General features: G+C 42.1%; 1 protein-coding gene across 8 annotated transcripts in view; it reads left to right on the top strand.

Annotated features, from left to right (window-relative positions):
* The window catches only part of OSBPL5 (oxysterol binding protein like 5), a 182,328-nt gene that overhangs the window by 132,498 nt on the left and 31,054 nt on the right, over window positions 1-18,776 (top strand). For all 8 annotated transcript variants that reach the window (XM_087745732.1, XM_087745730.1, XM_087745731.1 and 5 more), the window contains 4 exons: window positions 3,384-3,464; window positions 4,132-4,233; window positions 5,840-6,043; window positions 11,960-12,044. In XM_087745732.1, the coding sequence (XP_087601858.1) occupies window positions 3,384-3,464; window positions 4,132-4,233; window positions 5,840-6,043; window positions 11,960-12,044 (472 nt within the window). The remainder of the gene's footprint in view (window positions 1-3,383; window positions 3,465-4,131; window positions 4,234-5,839; window positions 6,044-11,959; window positions 12,045-18,776) is intronic.

Genomic DNA, 18,776 nt, shown 5'->3' on the forward strand with positions numbered 1-18,776 from the left:
TCACCTGCAAGCAAACTGCTATTTAGGATCTGTGATGATGCATCCTCATAAGCATAACAAGAAGCAAAGTCGGCAGGGAGAAGCAATCGGTTTGCCTTGTTAAAAAAGTAACTGGGAAACAGTGTCAAGTTTCCAAAAAGAGAAGTCCCAGGTCAGGCACATCTGAAAGCTCATCCATGGCTCCTAGCTAAAACCATGGCTTGGTTTTAGTAAAATTTTCTCTCTTTTCTTAAAACTTGGTCATTTTACAACCATCTCGGGGAGCTGCGCTATTTGTCACGCAGCTGGTACATCACAGTTTTTGGGACATGGCAGCACAGATATTTATTTTCCCATGCCTAGGAATTCTTATGCAGCTGGTGAGGGACTTACGCTACTGCTTCTTTTTCATCCATTCTTAAGCCGGTCTTAGTATGCACCATCCCTGTGGCCGTGTTTCCCTTTACAGGCAAGGTTAGCAAATTCAGCACGTCGGGACGTAGCTCAGACATGGGGGAGGCAGTGCCTGAAGGAAGCAGCACAGTGGTTCAGGAGGCCACCGCAGCAGCCTGCAAGGCTGTTAATCCAGCTGCTTTGACCAAGTGAAAGCCTGGTTTGTAATGATTTCAGACAAGTTTCACTGTATTTATTGAGCTCCTAAAGGCTATGGTGGTGTAAGGGGAGATTATCCCTTCATCCGCTGTTGTGTGCTGCGGCTTTATAATATGCATAGCAGTATCGGCTGGCGTCGGTGTCCTTGGTCATGGAGCTATAAGTCAGCTCTCCTGAAGAGGCAGAATCAATGTCTGTCTGTGTAAATGTCCAGATTTGAAGTCTTGTGGTTGTTTAACTCTATTTTTAGCATGACCCAGAGAGACTCCGAGGAGGAGGCAGGTGTGGCTGGTAGAGCAGTGAAAATGCCTGTCTGTGTTAATGCCGGTTCCCCACGAGCGGGTTTAGGGCTCAGGTTTGCATCGTTTGCGGCAGTGGTTGGAAGCCTTTCTGAATTCATCTTCAAGCAAATTTCCTCGAGCCAAGTGAGCTTAGGGGCCAAAATTTTATTCTTTAAAAAGTGCTAAGATGTAATTGTCTAGACGACAAGTGACTGTAGCTTGTTTTAATTCGTTAAGCAAAAGGCATTCATTATATCCTGATGCTTTGCAGACACCTGAGCAGGATTTCCTAGAATCTCAGGGACGTCAGTGCTTTTTCTGCTTCTCACGCTGGCTAATGAGGAATGGTACACAGTGTTTCTCTCTGTGTCTGATCTCTCGGGCTAGAGGGAGTGAAATTGCCAATAAAGAGTTAGCTCATAGTTGTATCTCAAGGACAGGACATTCTCCTTGCTAATTGAGAGAAAGGGGGAGAATTCTTCTGACCAGTTTCAGAGGACATGCGTCTCGAATCATGAAAGCATAATCTCCTAATAATTCCAAAGGATTCTTGCTTGGAGACATTTAAGCACTTTAGAAATGTTTCCTCATAAAGAAAAGCTTATAGCATATATCCCAAATGTCTACCACTGCCCTTTGAAATGTGACAAAGACCCTGTGGGCACAGTTCCCTGCTCAGATGTCGTATCTGTGCAGCAGTCCCCACCATAAATCTTGTATTTTTACAGTGAAGTCCCATGCACAGAAATATAAAATATGCATCAGAGACTGCATTGCAGGTAGAGGAGGCAGGCTTCGCTTTCTAGTAAAACAAAAATGACAAACATTGAATAGTTTGCAGGAGTTCAGGAGCTGGCATTTTCTTTGAGTGTATCCAATGCCAAGTTGCCTTGTAAACTGGACAGCCAGATCAAGGACTTCACTGGTCTTTATGGGCCATTATAGAGTTTTCATTTCTCTATTTATTCTTAAGTATCATGTGTAGTTTTGTTTTTAGGGAAAGACTACTATAAGGGTATGTGAGAACAAGTAATAGGTTCTACAGTGACCCCGGCTCTGTTGCAAATTGCACCTTCTGCCCCTAATTTCTAATCTTGCATCATCCACAAAGAGTTTTGCTCAGTTGAGCATGCACCCTTATCTCCCATTTTTGCTCCTGCCACAGTCTCCAAAGCATAGTTGATGGCCTGTTTGCTGTGATCTGGTCATGCATTTGCATGTTTTTTATCTAAGTCGTGTGGAAAGGACTGATCTGGCTGTCATTAAATATTTTCCTGCTCACACTGACGCTCAGCATGGTTTGTGGCTATAGTAGCTGGAGAGGTTTCTGTGTCACTGGGAGGGAAGAAGAAAGTGGGTTTCTCAAAACTGAAGGCACTGTAAAATGATTACATCAACTCATGACATAAAGGAGAGAGAGTCTGAGAGCTGAGTGGGTTTGTTTTACATCATAGCAGTGAATTTATAAATGGGAACTATATTGATACATTTTTTCCTTAGTACAGCTCATTTTTGTGTCATACTCATTAAATCAAGGTGGCCAAGGGCTGAGCTTTTATAAAACTGTCATGGCTAAGTAGGAGAGACAGTGCCTGACCCCAAAAGATCACAGTCTGAATGCATCAGACACATGACAGGTTGGAAGGAAAAGGGGTACAGAGAGAGAAAGTAACTTCCCCAAGGTCACATAAAAAGTAGCAGAGTCCAGGCTGCACCCTAATTCTCGTGCCACTAACCCTCCCCAGGTTTTGGACAATTTTCTGACATTACCTATCCAAGTAGGGGTCCTCGTCGTGAGTTGGGGTCCAGAGCGCTATGCTCTCTAAGCTTACATTATTTTGGGAACAATATTGTGACCGTGTCTAATAAATGTAAAGCATTTTTCAGCCCATCAGCACAATCACGAGATCAGTCTGAAGCCTCTGAAAATTAATTTAAACAGCACTGACAGTATCAAGCAAGATTTGAAGTGACTGTATATTTTGTGCCTCGCTTCGCAAGGCCAAGATGATGATGATTTCCTGTATTATCTGTAACATGATTAGGTAATTTCTTGCCTACTCATGTTTCTGGACATTTCAGCTAGGGCAACAGTCATTGGCAATATCAAGTCTAGTTCTGAAAGATCTATACCAGCTTCCCCATAATTTTTATTCCAGTAATTGAAATGCTTTCAGATCTGAAAAGAGATGGGCAGTTTTCAAAGTTACAAATAAGAATAGGGGTTTCATTTTGTTTGTTTTTTTTTTTATTTTGCTAAGATTAATGTCTGCATGGGAGAAATACAAAGAAAATTTGGTGGGGAATTTTCCAACTAACTATGAGTATAAAAAGAAAGTTTGGACTGCACTGCAAATGTGCGTTTTCTGTGCCTGCCTAGTGTTCCGCTGCTGAAGTCTGCAATCGGCTCTTTCATGGATTCCTGGAAGATATAAATGACTCTTCATTACAGCATAACTTGAACATCTTCACATTAACACATTCCTATTTCCTCTCTCCCTCTTTTTTTAGATTGAATATAAGCTTTGCAATGGGTCTGACAAAGAGTGTGTGTCTCCCACAGCCAAATTCACGAAGAAGGAAACACTGAAGGTATGTGCAAAGCAGCCAAGTTGGCATCAGCTGACTTTCTTTTACAAAGCAAGTAGTACCTTCCAAACAAACCATTGGGAACTACTCTGAGTCATTTCCCAAGACCCAGAGAAGCCTCCGCCTCTGCTAGGAGTCATTATAGGCCAAGGGCATTTACAGGCTTTATATACAGCATTAGATTATATACTGCAAACAGAACAAATAGGTGTAATTATTTCACTCTGTTCGCGTGTTCCAGAGCCATTAGGCACCTCAAGAGGATTGTAATCCTTCATTGGTCTTGTTAGGAGGGATATGCCAAGGCAATCTGAGCAAATTATTGCTTGGCCACTTGTTTGTCTACCAAACCACAAGTATAAATAATTTGGTTTGGATTAAATTAGATTTAATCTCTTTAATTTGAGGGGTGGGGAGGACTGGGTATTCAGCCTCTTTCCATTCCCCCCGAAGAAAAGCCAAATTAGATTATGTTTAGTGGAACTTCAGGAGCAAAGAAAACGTCTACTATCTCTTTATGTTTTTGTTCTTCCTTGTGCTCATTTCTGGGGAACCTGTGCTGGGTCAAGTTCTAGCGGTGCTATACATAGCTGTCCTTACTGCATTATGTTCTTTCCTCCCCAAAAGAGGCCATGATTACAGCTGCTATTTTTTCTCTGTTCTCAACCAGGTACAAAAAAAAAATTACAGACAGGAGAAGAAAAGAGCTACCAAACAACTCTTCAGTGCTCTAAAGGATCCCAGTGTAGTGATCACAGCAGACTGGCTGAAGGTATTTAACACAGACCATTGCTTCTGAGGCTCTAGGAAAAAATAAGTGAGAAGTAGTTGATGTGTCTGAGACTTATGCACTAGCACTTTTTTGAGTGAAGGAAGACTGAATAATTTTGAGTTGGAGTTCCTGTAAAGCCGTACTTAAATAGCTGCTATAAAAGTGGAGTTATGGGGAATATTTACTTTCCATCTTAACCTAACTCAATCCATCTATTCCATGTCCTTAAGTAGCAACAAGGTCTCAAAAAGTGCAGAGTACCAATGGAAGCGATGATGTTTCTTTCTTTCTTCCTCTCTGAAAGTCTGCTGGCCTCTGCCCACAGATGCGTTTTTGTGCTGAAGAGGGAATAGACAGAGTAACAGCCTGGCAATGGGCAGATACAGCTTGTTCTATTGACAGTGGGATTTTACGTTGTCACAGCACAGAATGAAACATATTGAACCTGATGACAACTGTAATTTCTCCTTGTGCAAAGACTCAACTAGTGACAGCTTCTCACTGAAGTCCTGAAACTTTGTATGTGGCAAAATAAATTTGGATTGACATTGAGAGATGTTACCTTTGAGCACTGTTTTTCTACTCATTTGGGGCCATTTAGTCTTCTTGACTAATAGTGAATTGGTTGTCCCTTTTATAATGGCAAAACTTAATTTCCAAACATCGACAAATGCAGAACTCTGTTAAAAAAAAACCCACAAGTAACTTAGGGTTTTCATGAAATCACATTTGACCACCATGAAAAACGTCCAACATAGTTCTACGATCAGTATTAGAGGACAGAATAGTGAGATGTGTATGGTTTATTTGAGAAATTAGATTGGCAACAAAATGTTTCCATAGTGTTTAGTGTTGATGAGAGATAAATATTGAGATTTTTTTCAATACCAAATACATGTTGCATGTTTGCTGTGGCTGGAAATTTCTGGTCCAGCAACATATAATGCTGGGCCACAAAAACAGAACACTGACGTAAGACTTGAGGTTTGGCCTATGTACATTGAAGACAAGAAGGCCTCAGGCAAAATCTAACCTGACTGAGAAATTTCCCCATTCTTAAAGCTGTTATCTTCAACGTACGCTACCAGATTTAATGTCTTGTGTACAAGAGAGTGTGCATTGAGCTTAACAAAGAAGTAAACCAGCTGGAGAAGGTGCTTTTAAAAGTGGGGTATTTGACAAAACCCATTAATAGCTCTGTTCTGCAGAACACTATTAAAATGACTTGTAAGTCGAGTTAGACTAGCTATAACATTTTTCTATGCAATGTTCTAATTGGCGTGTCCTCCACGATTATTAACGAATCACTCTCACATGGGCCAGCAGTGCTGGTTGCCTAAAAAATTAAGCAAGCTGATAACACTAAGCCAGTAATAAAAATATGAAGACTAGATTCTGATAGCAAGATATACAGGGTGTGGGATTTTGCTATGAAATCCCAAAGGCTGTTCAGATAATGCGGTGTATTTTACTAAGGAAGTGTATCGTAGTGTGGCCTTGGGAGAAACACATGCTGGAAATAATGTATAAATACTGAATAAATGCTGGCTTTCTTTTAAGGAGCAACATAAATGCAACTTTTCATTCTCTCCCTGTGTCCCTCCAGATTCGTGGGACTCTGAAGAGTTGGACCAAGCTGTGGTGTGTTCTGAAACCAGGAGTGCTGCTGATTTATAAGACACCAAAGATCGGACAGTGGGTTGGGACAATCTTGCTCCATTCTTGTGAGCTGATCGAGAGACCCTCCAAAAAGGATGGCTTCTGTTTTAAACTTTTTCATCCTTTGGATCAGTCAATCTGGGCTGTAAAGGTAACAAACCTGATGAGTCAAACAACCTCTCCTTGGTCACCAAAGTGTCTGAGCACTAGTATTATCTATTATTGATATTATCTAGATTTGCAGTTATTCGGTTGCTGTTAGTGATGGTGCATAAAAAGATTAAAAACACCGAAGCTTGGTTATGATATGACATCAAAGGAACATGGTGCATTGTGATTAGTTATACAGATGTGTCATTCTTGATGTATAGATGCATGCATAGACTGAGGAAAGGGGAAACACGTTACTGCAGGAAAAAAGATCAATACCTAGAAGCTATATCAAGCCATGGCCTACATCTTTAAAAAGAGATGAGGAACAGACACAATTAACTGACTTCCCCAAAACAAGGACACACAAAGCACCAAATGCTTTGCACAACACTGGAAGAGGGCTGGCAAAGTGACAAAAAACAGATTAATAATTTGACTTCTTTTTTCTAATGCCTCTGAGGTTTGGGTTTGTTTGTGATGGACTTGGAATTCAGTGGTCTGCTCAAGCCTTGACTGTTCTGCAAAAGTGTGACTTCAGATAGGTTGTCTTAATTTTCTCTTCTTTGGAATGGAAATAGCAAGGTTTTCTCCCCTTCACTTTGAGTTGTCCTTCAGTCTGTTGTTGCTCACAGGCTGAGACAGTCTCTTCCTGTACACACAGTAGCTCCTGCAGTGGCCTCTGGATCTCCCTGTAACACAAATGATTAATAGTTTCTCACACTTCTTAAAATAAGTCTCTGCAAATTTTAAAGAGCTACATTTCTTTTTCTTCTTTCCTTTAAGAACAGGCAAAAAGAAAAAAATTCTCTAATGCCTATGAGCAAAGATGAAGACTACAGTACCTCATGAGGGGCACTGAGAGCAACATCTGTCGGATACCCTGAAGGCAAAACTTAAACGTTCTTGAACTCTTGTTTCCCCATTAAAAACAGTGACTCAGCAGAGTTATTGCAGACATAAATTCTCTAGGAGACATCACCAGCATAAGCAAGGCATTACAAGCTAGTGACTTGCTGCAAGGTGGTCAGCAGAGTAAATCTACTTGAAAAGACTCATCCAAGAGCGACAAAGGCATTTGTCATTGGCATCAGAAGACCTAACAAAATGGAGGGGAAGCCCTGTGGGAGCAGATCAAGCAGGCTCACTCCTGCTCATCCCTGCAGTTAATTGAACAGTTTTAAACACAGCTATAAAATCGCTATAAAAAGTCTTGCAATTTTTAATAAGGTAGGAGGAGAGAATTAAACTTAATCTCAACAACCAGGGGTAAGAGCTGCTCTTTTCTGACAGTAGCTCAGCGCTGGTCTGTGCGTAGATGCATTGCTTTTGCTTTAAGTCCCAGAGGTTTCATTGCTACCTTGCTTCTTATTCAGTTTTGAGAGTTATGATGCTTTTTTAATTCAGAGCATGCACCCAAGAAGGTTGTCAATCACTTGCTGTCCATCAACAAAAAAATTCCTTGTGACTTGACAGGTCAATTGAATTCTTCTGAAAAGCTCAGTCAGGAGAGGTAGTGAAAAAGTAGAATCAAAAGTGCAGTCTGGTACTGAAAAGTAGTGCTGCTGACAGATCTGAAGTGTTGTGCTAGAATGCCCTTCCCTTGATAGGAATCATGCAAAAGAAAGAGGAGTTTTTATCAATATGGATATGTGTTTGTGCGTGTTTATGTATATCTAATCCTTGTGTCTCTTGAGAAAATATATGACAGAAATAGGAATTAGTATATTAAATATGAAGGGTATATATATCTCTGAAAATGTTTGTGTACTAGAGGAAGTCCCAAGAGATTTGAATTTTAAAGTCAGATTAATATTCTAAGTCACTTGAGACAGATATTTAGAAAGCTACATTTGAGCCGCATAGTAGGATATTTCCTGAAACCTGAGTTCAGCCTGGGTTGTTATGTGTGATAGATGCTTTCAGCCACAAGGTGAGCACCAAAATACACATCAAGAAGAAATTCACGAGTGAACTGCTTGATGTAAAAGAAGCTGTCTGCACTCTGACAACCGTTTAAGGCTGAAACTGCTAAAAATACTGTTTCATTTTATGTCATTTCATGGCCTTCTTTTAAGGCAACTGGAGCAGAATTGACTGATCTAGATTGGTTATGTATAACTGTGCAAAGAAAGCCTGTTTCTCATGAAACATAGATTAGCCCGAGTTTAAGCAAAAAGCCCAAGTTACTGTCCAACACAATAGAAGTAAGATCTGGCTAAACAACTTTCACTTTTGGCTAAAATGGCTTGTGAAATTTTCAAGGATTTTCCAGACTAGGGTTGATGGTCCAGCTTTGACTCACATCAGTGGACTTGCAGGTAACTCAGGGTAATTAATGAGCACCTTTATACATGCTGGCCTGGCTGCTCAGCAGATGTTTGGATGTAACTGTGGGGTTCAGCCCTAGAACAAATGTCTGGTGCACGCACTGCCCTAGGCATTTATAGTTGTGCTAGCCCATTAAATTTGATGTGCAGGCATTTAACTTCAGTTAGAGCAGGATGAAATTTTGGGGCACCTTTCAAATGGTAGGTAGGTAAGATGTAAGACCATTACTTATAGTTGAAAGCTAAATATATGCACCAGGGAACTGTTTTTCCTGTAAAGCTCTCTGCTGTCTAGAGCTGTCTTAGAAGCATATTGCTGAGGGGAGAGTCTCCTTTATTCTGCGCTGCTTCCCTGGCTTTGCGAGAGTTTTAGCCTGAAACTCCCTCACAGTGCAAGTGGATTAGACCTTTGCTCTGCCCAGGCCTTTGTAAACCCAAGGCCAAAATGGCCAAGGTCTCAAAGTCCGTCAGCAGCACAAGCAGCAGTAAGAGAAGCTTCCCCTGCATGCTCCAAATACTGCCGCAGAGGCACTTTGTCCATCATGTGAAGGCAGCGTGATCCCAGGCTGCTTCAGGGAAGAGACTTTTTGCTGAGATGACTGCAGGAGACTGGGGAATGCCAACCTAGTAATTAGTGTGAGGGTGTGGGTGTCTGTCCTCTTGCTTCCCAGAGGGAGTGTAGGGCTATCAGCTGGCAGGGTTTGCCCGGCTGTCCCAGAAAATTGTCCTGGAATTGTTCGTATTTCACTTTGAGCTTGCTCAGAAGCTAGCTGAACGGCGTGGTGTGGGAAGGCTTTTATTGACTGCAGCTTGTTCTGACATTTGTTTAGAGTACTGAATGAGTTGGGGTCAGACCCACTGAATCTGGGGATATATATAATTTGAATTTTGTTGATTTTAAGAACTTTCAGTCATTCCTTTAAAGTTCTAGTAATGGGCTTGTGCTGCTGCTTTTACAGTTGTTTGTTCTACTCCATAATACAGCACGGTTAGTTTCATCTTCATCCTTACAGTTATCCACAGTACTGTTAATGAAAGGGAGGTTTTCCCCTTTTTTAAGCTTTGTTTTATGACTCTCCAAGACTAGATGTCTTGTCATACTATCTAAACCAGTGTGAGTCCACTCCATTTTTCAAAGCCTAATCAGCCCCTGTTTGATAATGCCTTCTGAGTCTCAAATCAAATGTAAAGACAGGAATGATCTGAAGATGATTGTTTCTTAGTTGTACTGTCTAGAGGCTGCAGCTGAGCTCTGGATTCTAGTGTAGCCAGGATAACATTCACTTTTAGTAAGAGATGGTTGTTGTCTTGGAGGTCTTAGACTCTAGACAGGCATGATGCTCAAAGGCTGGGAGGCAGAAAGCATCGTTATCTCTGCCATGCAGATACAGAACCTCATTTACTCTGTGGAGATGTTGACTTTATTTTTATAGCCTCCTCTCTTTTCTTCTTCTCTTCTTCTTTCTGTGGGAAACAGCCCCCTCCATGTATGAGCATGCCTTACTATTGAATACGTTTCCTTGACAGGGTGACCTGGCTGCTCCTTATGTTTATCCACATGCCTAAATGTCTGTTAAAAGCTTGTGTTACCCCCTCCTTTCCTTCTCCCCCCTTTTTTTTTAATAACAGTTCTCTGGATCTGTACTGTTTGGTTGTAGCGTTTTTCCTCCAACAGAACAAATACCAACCTCTGCACTGAAAACACAAGTAATGGTGTTATCAACAGTTCTCCAACACCCTGCTCAGCTGCAAGCTACTGAAAGGAAAAATGCCATCAGGAATGATGCCTAATTGCATTAGTGTTACTAGTAATTTCTTGAGCTGCTCTGCTCTAGTTTACTAATCAAATCTCAACTTTGCCAGTCCTGACTATTAAACCTTTAAACAGGCTTAATTTTGTGAACCTCTTGTGGGAGAGGGAAGGGGAAAAAGAAGTGAGTAACAAGGATCCCAATTTCTTCTGGCAGCAGCAGAACCCCACAGATGTGAAGACAAGAAGCTAGACTGGAGACTGTTGTCTTCTCAGCACTGCATCTTCGTGGCGTAGACTCAGATACAATTTAATGCTTGTCCTACACTTGCACTCTTCATTCTTTCCAAATTTTGGTTTCCTGAGTGGAACTCAAAAAGAAAAATCCAGATAAAACCACCATTTAACTACCAGACACTTGTACACAGGAGCAGTTTTCAGTAGCAGTCACAGTTTCCTTGCTTACAAACTAATGCTAGGGAGAAGTCCTTCTTTCAAGGAGCAGGATGGGATGCTATAAAGGCCCATGTAAGGGAGGAGAGTCAAACTGCAAAAAGTTGCCTACAGATTTTCTTCAGCATTGTGTGGTGTTCTCTAGAAACTCAAGGAAATCTGTATTTGAGCATCCTGGAGAAAACTCCTTGTTCCACCCTGCAGTTGGCATAGTGGTCATGCGAGTATTGGTGATGTTTTCTGCTCTGCATTTATTTCTGACATGATGTCTGTATATTTGAAAAAGGATCTGCTTTCCTGTTGTTTGTTACAAAGTCAGGAACAGAAAGAACTGGAGGAGGTTGGGTCACTTTGGAAATGGAAGGGCGGAGGAGGGACTTCTATTTATTTCATCCAGGTTGTGGCGTAAAGTCCATACTGTTAAGAGTATGAAGCTGTGCTCACCAGGTACAGGAACTGCTTTTTCTTAGCAGCTTCTGGAGCTCAAGAGAGGAGATAACAGGGAGGAGATCAAGGTGGGAGCCTGTGGTTCTGCTCAAGGAAGTGCCTAATCCAAGATGGACTCTGCCTCCCTGGGAATCATTTCTGGAGGGTCATGCTGAAGGGACTGTGGCAGGATGTTTACAAGACACTATAATCTTTTTTGCCACAGCTCCTAAACTAAAGGCAACATAAACAAGCAAAGCCTGTTTTTGTTGAAGCCTGAAGTGGCCGTCACCCCAGGCATGATGGCATAAAGGTTCTCAAAGGGTCTGGATGTAGAGGTGAAGGGCTGCAATCCAGCAGCACATGTCCACACTGGGAGACCTTTGGTCCTCAGCCTGTGGTTTTCCCTGTCTTTCCATCTTCCTTTCCCACAGAGGGGTTTGCAGAATGGGGTTTCCCCTTTGTTTCCTTCCAGAAAAGCCGCCATTGCCTCTCTGCTAGAGGCACTCACAGCACAAGGTGTGGGCTCTGCCACTTTTATGGTGACATATAAAGGGTGTTTCATTGCTAGCGTGTCAGGCTGCAGACAGACTCAACATGCACCGCAGGGAACAGTCCATTAAGGTGTTGCACAAAGATGGCTAATAGCAAATACTTGACTGTTTTTGGCCCAGGTGACAGGAATGAGATTCTTCCATCCCTAAGGATCTGAATAAACAGAGTAGGTTTTTGGCTGAGCATAGGTTAGACCAAGCCTCATTTACGTCAGAGCTTGCTACTGCTTTGGAGCTGCAGCAGCAATATCATGATTACTAATGAGTCTTTCTAAGTTACTCCATCTGCTCCTTCCTTCTTTCCTATCACAAACATACACACGCTGCCCAGGAAGGGTAGAAAGACGTTGAACGGTCCATTGCATCTTCTGTGCCTTAATCTTTTTGTCTATGTGCATTTCCAGGGCCCAAAGGGAGAAAATGTTGGTTCGATCACTCAGCCTCTTCCCAGCAGCTACTTGATTTTCAGAGCAGCCTCCGAATCGGATGGTGAGTTTTGGTCTTTGTTTGCTTTCTCCAGATTGTATACTCTGTACTAGTTAAGAAAATAGATTAATGCAAAAAAAAATCGGTATGTAAAGGAAAAAATGATGGCTCACCCAGCTTGAGATGCCGTTCGTTAGCAATGGTCAGAATAGGTCACGCGGACTACAGGCACATTTCATATTCCTCACCGAACAGCCACCTTTCTGGCCATGTGTATGGAAGAAGGACCTAGGCTTGTAGCTGGGGAAGAAACACGAAGTCAGTATATACTAAAGGATGAAAGGAGTTGATCCCAAAGTTGGGATGAGAGCGGGGCTTAACTGTTTCCTCAGTTCAGCAGAGACTTTAGTGGGTTATCTGCTTACGTCTTACACTAGGTGGGGATCTGTTGGAGGAAAATGACATAGTGATATTGAAGAACTGTTGATAGATGTCTCTCAACCACCAGAATTCTGCTGTAAACTGGCTGTACCATGGTTTACAGTATAGCAGGCCCAGGTGCTGGTGACTCCACACATAAAATACCATTCTGGGAATTCACAAAATTATGGAAGGTAAATTCAGGTCATACAGGCATGCCAGCTTGCTATGTGAAAATCTCTATAAATGACTTAGGCGGACCTAAAATATCAGTGATTTATAAGTAGATAAGAAGATTAAAAACATGTTTTCGTTCCATTTGACCTTCAGACTACTGTAAATTTTTTTTTGCCATAGCAAATTAACCCAGGCTGTTCATTTTACGGATATTTTTCACCTACCTCACCAAGGGTGATCATGTAGCCCATGTGCTCCTTTGGGTCTCATCTAGAGTAACTTTAAGAACACAAGGATTTTTTATGGAGCACAGTGGGCTTTGAAAGCAGCGTCCTTCTGGTTCAGTGATTAAGTTTTACGTATTCCTAAAGGCTGGAAATGGGACAATGCCAAATGCACCTTTGACATGACACTTAGAATAGGAGGAAACCTTCTTTCATTGCAGGCTTGGCGTGCTCTTCTTCCTACTACTGTGCAAAGTGGGCTGTTCCTAGTGAGGGGTACCGTCTCGACACTGAAAGCTGCTGGCAGATGCCGATGTAGTGAAATGATATGGAAATAAGTGGAACTTGTATAGAGCCGTAAAAGCACAGCTGTTTCTTTGAATATTATGCTTTTGTAGCTTATGGAACAGAACAGCTTATTTGTGTAAAGGAATACAGGATTCCAACCCGGCTCCAAATATCACCTGTCTAGAAAGGGCTAGATGATACAACAGTCTCTTGGGGAAAAAAAGTGTTGTTGGGGTAGAGCTGCCAAACTACAGGCATTTCAAACCCCGGTTATACAGACAGCCCGCAGAAGAGGTATGCAGAACAGTCCCACAGAGTTCTTAGGCAACCAAATAGCTTCAACAACTGTCTGTCAATCTGGATTTTCTAAATTATTGTTTTCTTAGAGATCCATGTAACTTGTCTTTCTATTAACTTAACTAGAAAATGCGCAAAGGGACCAATGTGGTCGTTGTATGTGTTCAAGACAAATTGCTGTCTCATAAAGTACTTTTTCTCTGGCATTTCAGCTGTCTTCTAAATGAAAACTTTCATTCTGGTGGAAACCTAATGATTAAACCTTAAAGCCAGCCTGGCAAAGAGGCCTGTGGCTGAACTTCTACTCTCTCTTTTTACAATGACTGCCATAGGCCAGTTATGTGGAGTAGAATAGCTTGAGATTCGTTCTAACTAACCTTACCCATAAAGGCTCCCAAGCTAGCAATAGCTCCCAAGAGATCATCAGAGGTAAAGCTTTTCTAGCTCTGATCTCTCTGTCTGGGTCATACACCATATGCTGAAAAAGCACAAAAGGGACCATATCTGGCACATGAAAATTTTCAGTATTTAAATGCCTGTGGGAAGCTTTCTGCCCAGTGAACTATTACATGTCTCTGGTATCATAAGAGCTTAAAATAGTGAATTACTGGAACGTATTTTTAAAGGCAAGATATTGGCCAAGATTCTTGGGAAGCATGCAGAGGCCAGGCAGATCAAAGTAGAGTTGCTTTAGGATTTAGTATGATTTTCCTTTACTTTGCTGCTTCTCTACAGTAGGGTCTTAAGGTTAGATGGAAAGTTAATGTGATCAAGGGAAGGAGGAGGAACTGAGATACCTCTCAATCAAATATCGTAAACATTTATGTAGAAAATAACTAGGACCTTTGGTTAAGGATGAAATAATATATGCTCTTGAACAGCACTAGCAATGCCCTGCACAGGTTTGGAGCACCCACGTTATGCCTGGTAGGTGCTGAGAGTCAGAGGAGGTAACTGTGACAGCCAACGTGAAGTGAAGCTTTGGGATCTGTCCATTTAGCAGTGGACTTCACAAAAAAACTTGTTATAGTATTGCACTAGAAATTCTAGCATGAAAAATGGTGTAATTTTCAGCTGAATGAGAGTATTTGACTTCACAGCTGAGGTCAGTGAGCTGTGAGAAGTGGCTGTACATTGTGCAGGAAAGGAAGGATATGAATCTGCAGACAAGAGGGAAGAACAGGTCGTACACTCAGGCTAGCCTCCCTCCCGAACACAAGAGCTGTCCTGGCATGGTGACTGTGCTGTGCTCCTTTTGTTTGTTAGTTAGCCTTCGTGGGGGAAGTTTGGGGGTATCTACTCCATTGAGCGGTGTAGATGTGCTGACAAATGGCCAAACACATGGGTGTCACGCTTGGTGATGAGTGACTTGGAAACGGTATTAATGTTGGTAGGTGGTGCATACTGTTACATTTAAAGAAACTTGTATAAACTGCAGCAAATTAAGGCTTGTACTTTGCAATTAATACAATTTGATTTTAAGCCCAGAGAACACTACTGAAATGGTTGTAGACTGTTATGTAGCTTTACGTGTTGTAAAGAGGCATCTCCAAGAGGGCGTACCTGAGTTTGTTCCATTTCTTTAACACACTGGACAGACGTAGAGGGTGCAGTTGTGGTCAAGAGAGACAGGAGATTAAGGTAAAATGAGCTGACACAAATGGGGCAGGTGGAATCTGTTCCCTTGTATGTTAGCATATATTTGTAGTATGTTCACGTCTTCTCTGTAGATGCAATATTGTGTGAATCTGCAGCATCTCTGAGGAGGTGTCCTGACCATGTTCTTCTTCACGCAGTCTCCCATGTTAGTAGTGGAAAATGAACCACAGAGCATTTGGCAAATTTAGCAGTAATTCATGGAGGCCTCTGACTTGCTGGGGAATATTGAGTTGCAGCATATGTTAGATGTACAGTCCTGCTATCCAGGCAACTATATCATGATCAGCAGCTACATGGCCTACTTTTTCTATCAGCATTTCAGAATCCTTTCTTTCCCCTCTGCTGTGCCATCTGTGACAGGCTGTTGGTAGGATTTAAGATCCTGACTTCTGGACAGCCTGCAGAACCACCACCAAGCTACAGCAGATTTCACATTCACAGACTGCAGCAGCAGTCTGCTTTGTGATGTGTTTTAAAGACATCATGTCAGCCTACAGGGCTCGACCTGTACAAACACGGGGTCTTTCTGTCTTACCAGTTTCAGAAAAGAAAATTGCTTTTTCCAAACCAGTGACTGTGTATGCATTTCAGATTTATGCTGATGAGTGGCTTAGAATTAGTAGTTTAAACCTGTCCCAAGCTTCCTGCCCGGACCGTTCTGGGGCTGCCCCTGAGATCTCCAACCGGTGCCCCAGACCTCCTAAGCATTTTGAGTCACCTACTTAAATCTCATAGTGCAGATCTCCACCTTGCCACGGGCACTGCTACCAAAGAGGTTACTAGGGGAATCCAAAGTGGCAGAATACCAAGGGTTAAAGGCTTAACAGTAGAATTGTAAACCACACTTACATTTTGTTCCTTATGTCTGTCCTCTCCTTCAGGCATGCTTTGGGTAGTCTCCATTGCCTGATGTGGATGGAGTTGTGTGGAAATCCTGATGGTCTGGCTTACAGTGGTAGCATATGGCCCTTCCCCCAGAATTGATGCTCTGATCTGGGGAGGAAATTAGATTATTGAAATAAGGGTCACATGCAGAAGCAATGAACCAGGAGGAAGATTGCAATTTGAAACCAAGTTCACAATGAAATATATCACTGGATCCTGGCAGTACTGGAAAAAATAGAAGTTACCTCCTTAGCTGTATGTCTGCCCTTCATATTCCCTAGACCATTCACAGCAGTTTAAAATCCAGGCATTTGCAACCAGACTTCATTTAGCTCAGTGCATAAATTGTACCTGCAGCTAATTGAGAGATCGCATCCCTGCATCTTGACAGCCAAAGTGTAAGAAATCATGCACGCAGGCACCCAAGTGGTACAGCAAAATAAGCAGTCAGCTGAATACGATGACCTTAATGTTCACTGACTGAACCAAATCAGCCTCTTCCTCATCATTCGTGATTTGTGTGCACTTGAGCAAGAATTCATCATTTCCAGGTGACAGTCTACTTCAGGTTGATTTTTAAAAGCATCTATCTTGTAAGTGTGAGGCATGAGGCCAAAAGCTGGATGACTTTAATAATTCAAGAAAATAATATTCCCTTAGTGATGCCTCTCTGGAGGAATGTATCGTTACTAGGTGTGAGGCTTTTGAAGTCTTAATTGGCAAGAGATTCATCCCAGCCATTCTATAGCTACAGGAATGCAATGGGAAAATAGTCCCAGACTGAGATTTTGGTGTGCAACGATGTGATTCCACCTTGAGCAGATTTTTCTTATTGGTGGGTGCTGAGAGAATATTGGCTGCCTCCTCTGTGATCAGCTGTTGCAAAATGTGGCAGATAGACTTGTCATGTCAAATTATCAGTTGTTCTAGGTGAATGATGGTGACTGTAAAGAATTTCAAAGCTGAATAGCTTAGTGTTTTCAATGCTACCCATTGTTGTTTGTTTTTTTTTTCTGTGGGATATTGTTGTAATTTTAAATCTGTTCAAAGACTAGGACAGACTCAAGTTATTCCTTGAACTGAGCCTAGATTAGCAGCAGAAGCAACCTGAGTTTTTTTTTCCAAAGGGGAGAAGAAATGTTTTTTGTCACTTGGTTTTAGTAGTTCCTTTTGACTGTGGAAAACAGAGATGGTGCGAGCGCATGCCTGCTTCTGTTCAGCCTTGCAGCCTCTACGTTTCCACATGGTGCCAGCAGTGCCCTGCGGACCTGGGGAGCAAGGAGCTGTAGTGATTCCCATTTGCACAGCTGTACTGCAGGAGTCATCTCAAAGGACCACAAGGTGCTTTTCCAGCCTGCTGAGCCAAAAGGCCTGGAGAAATCATACGGAATGTTTCAAAATATATGTGGGATGCATATTTGGCTTTGTTTTTGCGAAGTCAAGGCAACACACGTCCTTTATTAGCTTTTTTTCCCCAAACCTTTCAAGAAGGAAGGAACTTTGGAACCCAGGTGTGTTTAACTGATTTTTCAAAGAGTTTCCTTTTTCAAGTTGTCACGGATGACTGTCGTCGTTTTTCTGTAAACACATATAACGGAGAAAAAGGGTTACAGGCCTACTCAGGGGAGACACCTCTGTTTCATCTTTTTTTTTTCAGTGAGCACAGCTGAGTGATGTGCAGATGTGTTCCCCTGATGTCCCGCTTTCCTGGGACATCTGTCACATGCCAAATGCTGTGATCATCATTTGCTAAAGTGGTGTAGGGAACAGATATTGAAACCAATGATCGGTGCAAGGAGAGAGGCTCCTACCAAAGAGAGCAGGAACCCAAGCTAGCGCTAGCCCTCTGGTAGGACACCCACTTTGGGCGCTTTAGTAACAGCCTTGTAAAAGAGTCTCGCTCTTTCCCCATCGTTCCTGGAGGGAGCCAAAGATGACTGGGCAACCCACCCACCTGACCAGGTGCTGAAAGACAGGTGATGTGAAATGTCCTCCTTGTGCTGGCTGCCAGTATGAGTGATCTGGCTGGATTTGACTTTGCACATCAGAGTTGGGGATCTTCTCTGGGTGGGGTGTCATTTCTCCCTGTTGTTATCCTCGCTGAGAACTCTGTTAGCTTGGATGAAAGATTTGTGTTGCTGAGTTTTGTAAACCCTTTTATGTGGCTTGTGACATATATGGGAGCGTTATGTGTAGGTGGACTATTTTATTCTTGCCCTCTTTCATCCTTTCCCCTCTGCAGCCCAGGTGAGAGCCAGAGCTTACTCAGCGGGCTGCCCCTTGGAAGTCAGTGACAAAATACTAAATACAATGAAGAAAGGGTCAAGCTCTGAAATAACATTTGAAAGGGAATACTTAGTTCACAGCTCCCAGGCAGAAGGAGGTAATGCAGGTGTTTTTGAGACAACATGATCTCTGCAGAAATTGTCCAAAACTAATCATTGCGGTGGATAGAGTAATGTATCATTTGATATAAAAAGAGCTTAAAAGCCCGTGGGGAGATTCTGCCATAGGCTGACAATATGCTCTTGGGTTTTCCTTCAGAATTTAAACATATGCTTGTTTTAAGCCACAATTTGTGGAAAATTATAACTGATAATTGATTGCAGTGTTTTACATTGCAGCTTTAAAACCCTCAAACCTTCTAAAAGACTACCATTGTAACTGCTTCGCAGCTCTTTTTTGCTTCCTTTATATGCATCATATTGTGCTGCCATTCCTCGCTGAAGGAACCCACATTTTGCATCCTTCTCTGATCTAGTTACCTTGCATACAAAAAAACCCAAGAGTCAACCCCTCAAAATTAGAAAATGTGAGAATTAAGGTAACCATGAAGCCTTAATGC

The sequence above is a fragment of the Nipponia nippon genome, unplaced genomic scaffold (genome assembly GCF_047370975.1).
Source record: "Nipponia nippon isolate SJK-2023a ecotype South Korea unplaced genomic scaffold, ASM4737097v1 scaffold_10, whole genome shotgun sequence".
Lineage (NCBI taxonomy): Eukaryota > Metazoa > Chordata > Aves > Pelecaniformes > Threskiornithidae > Nipponia > Nipponia nippon.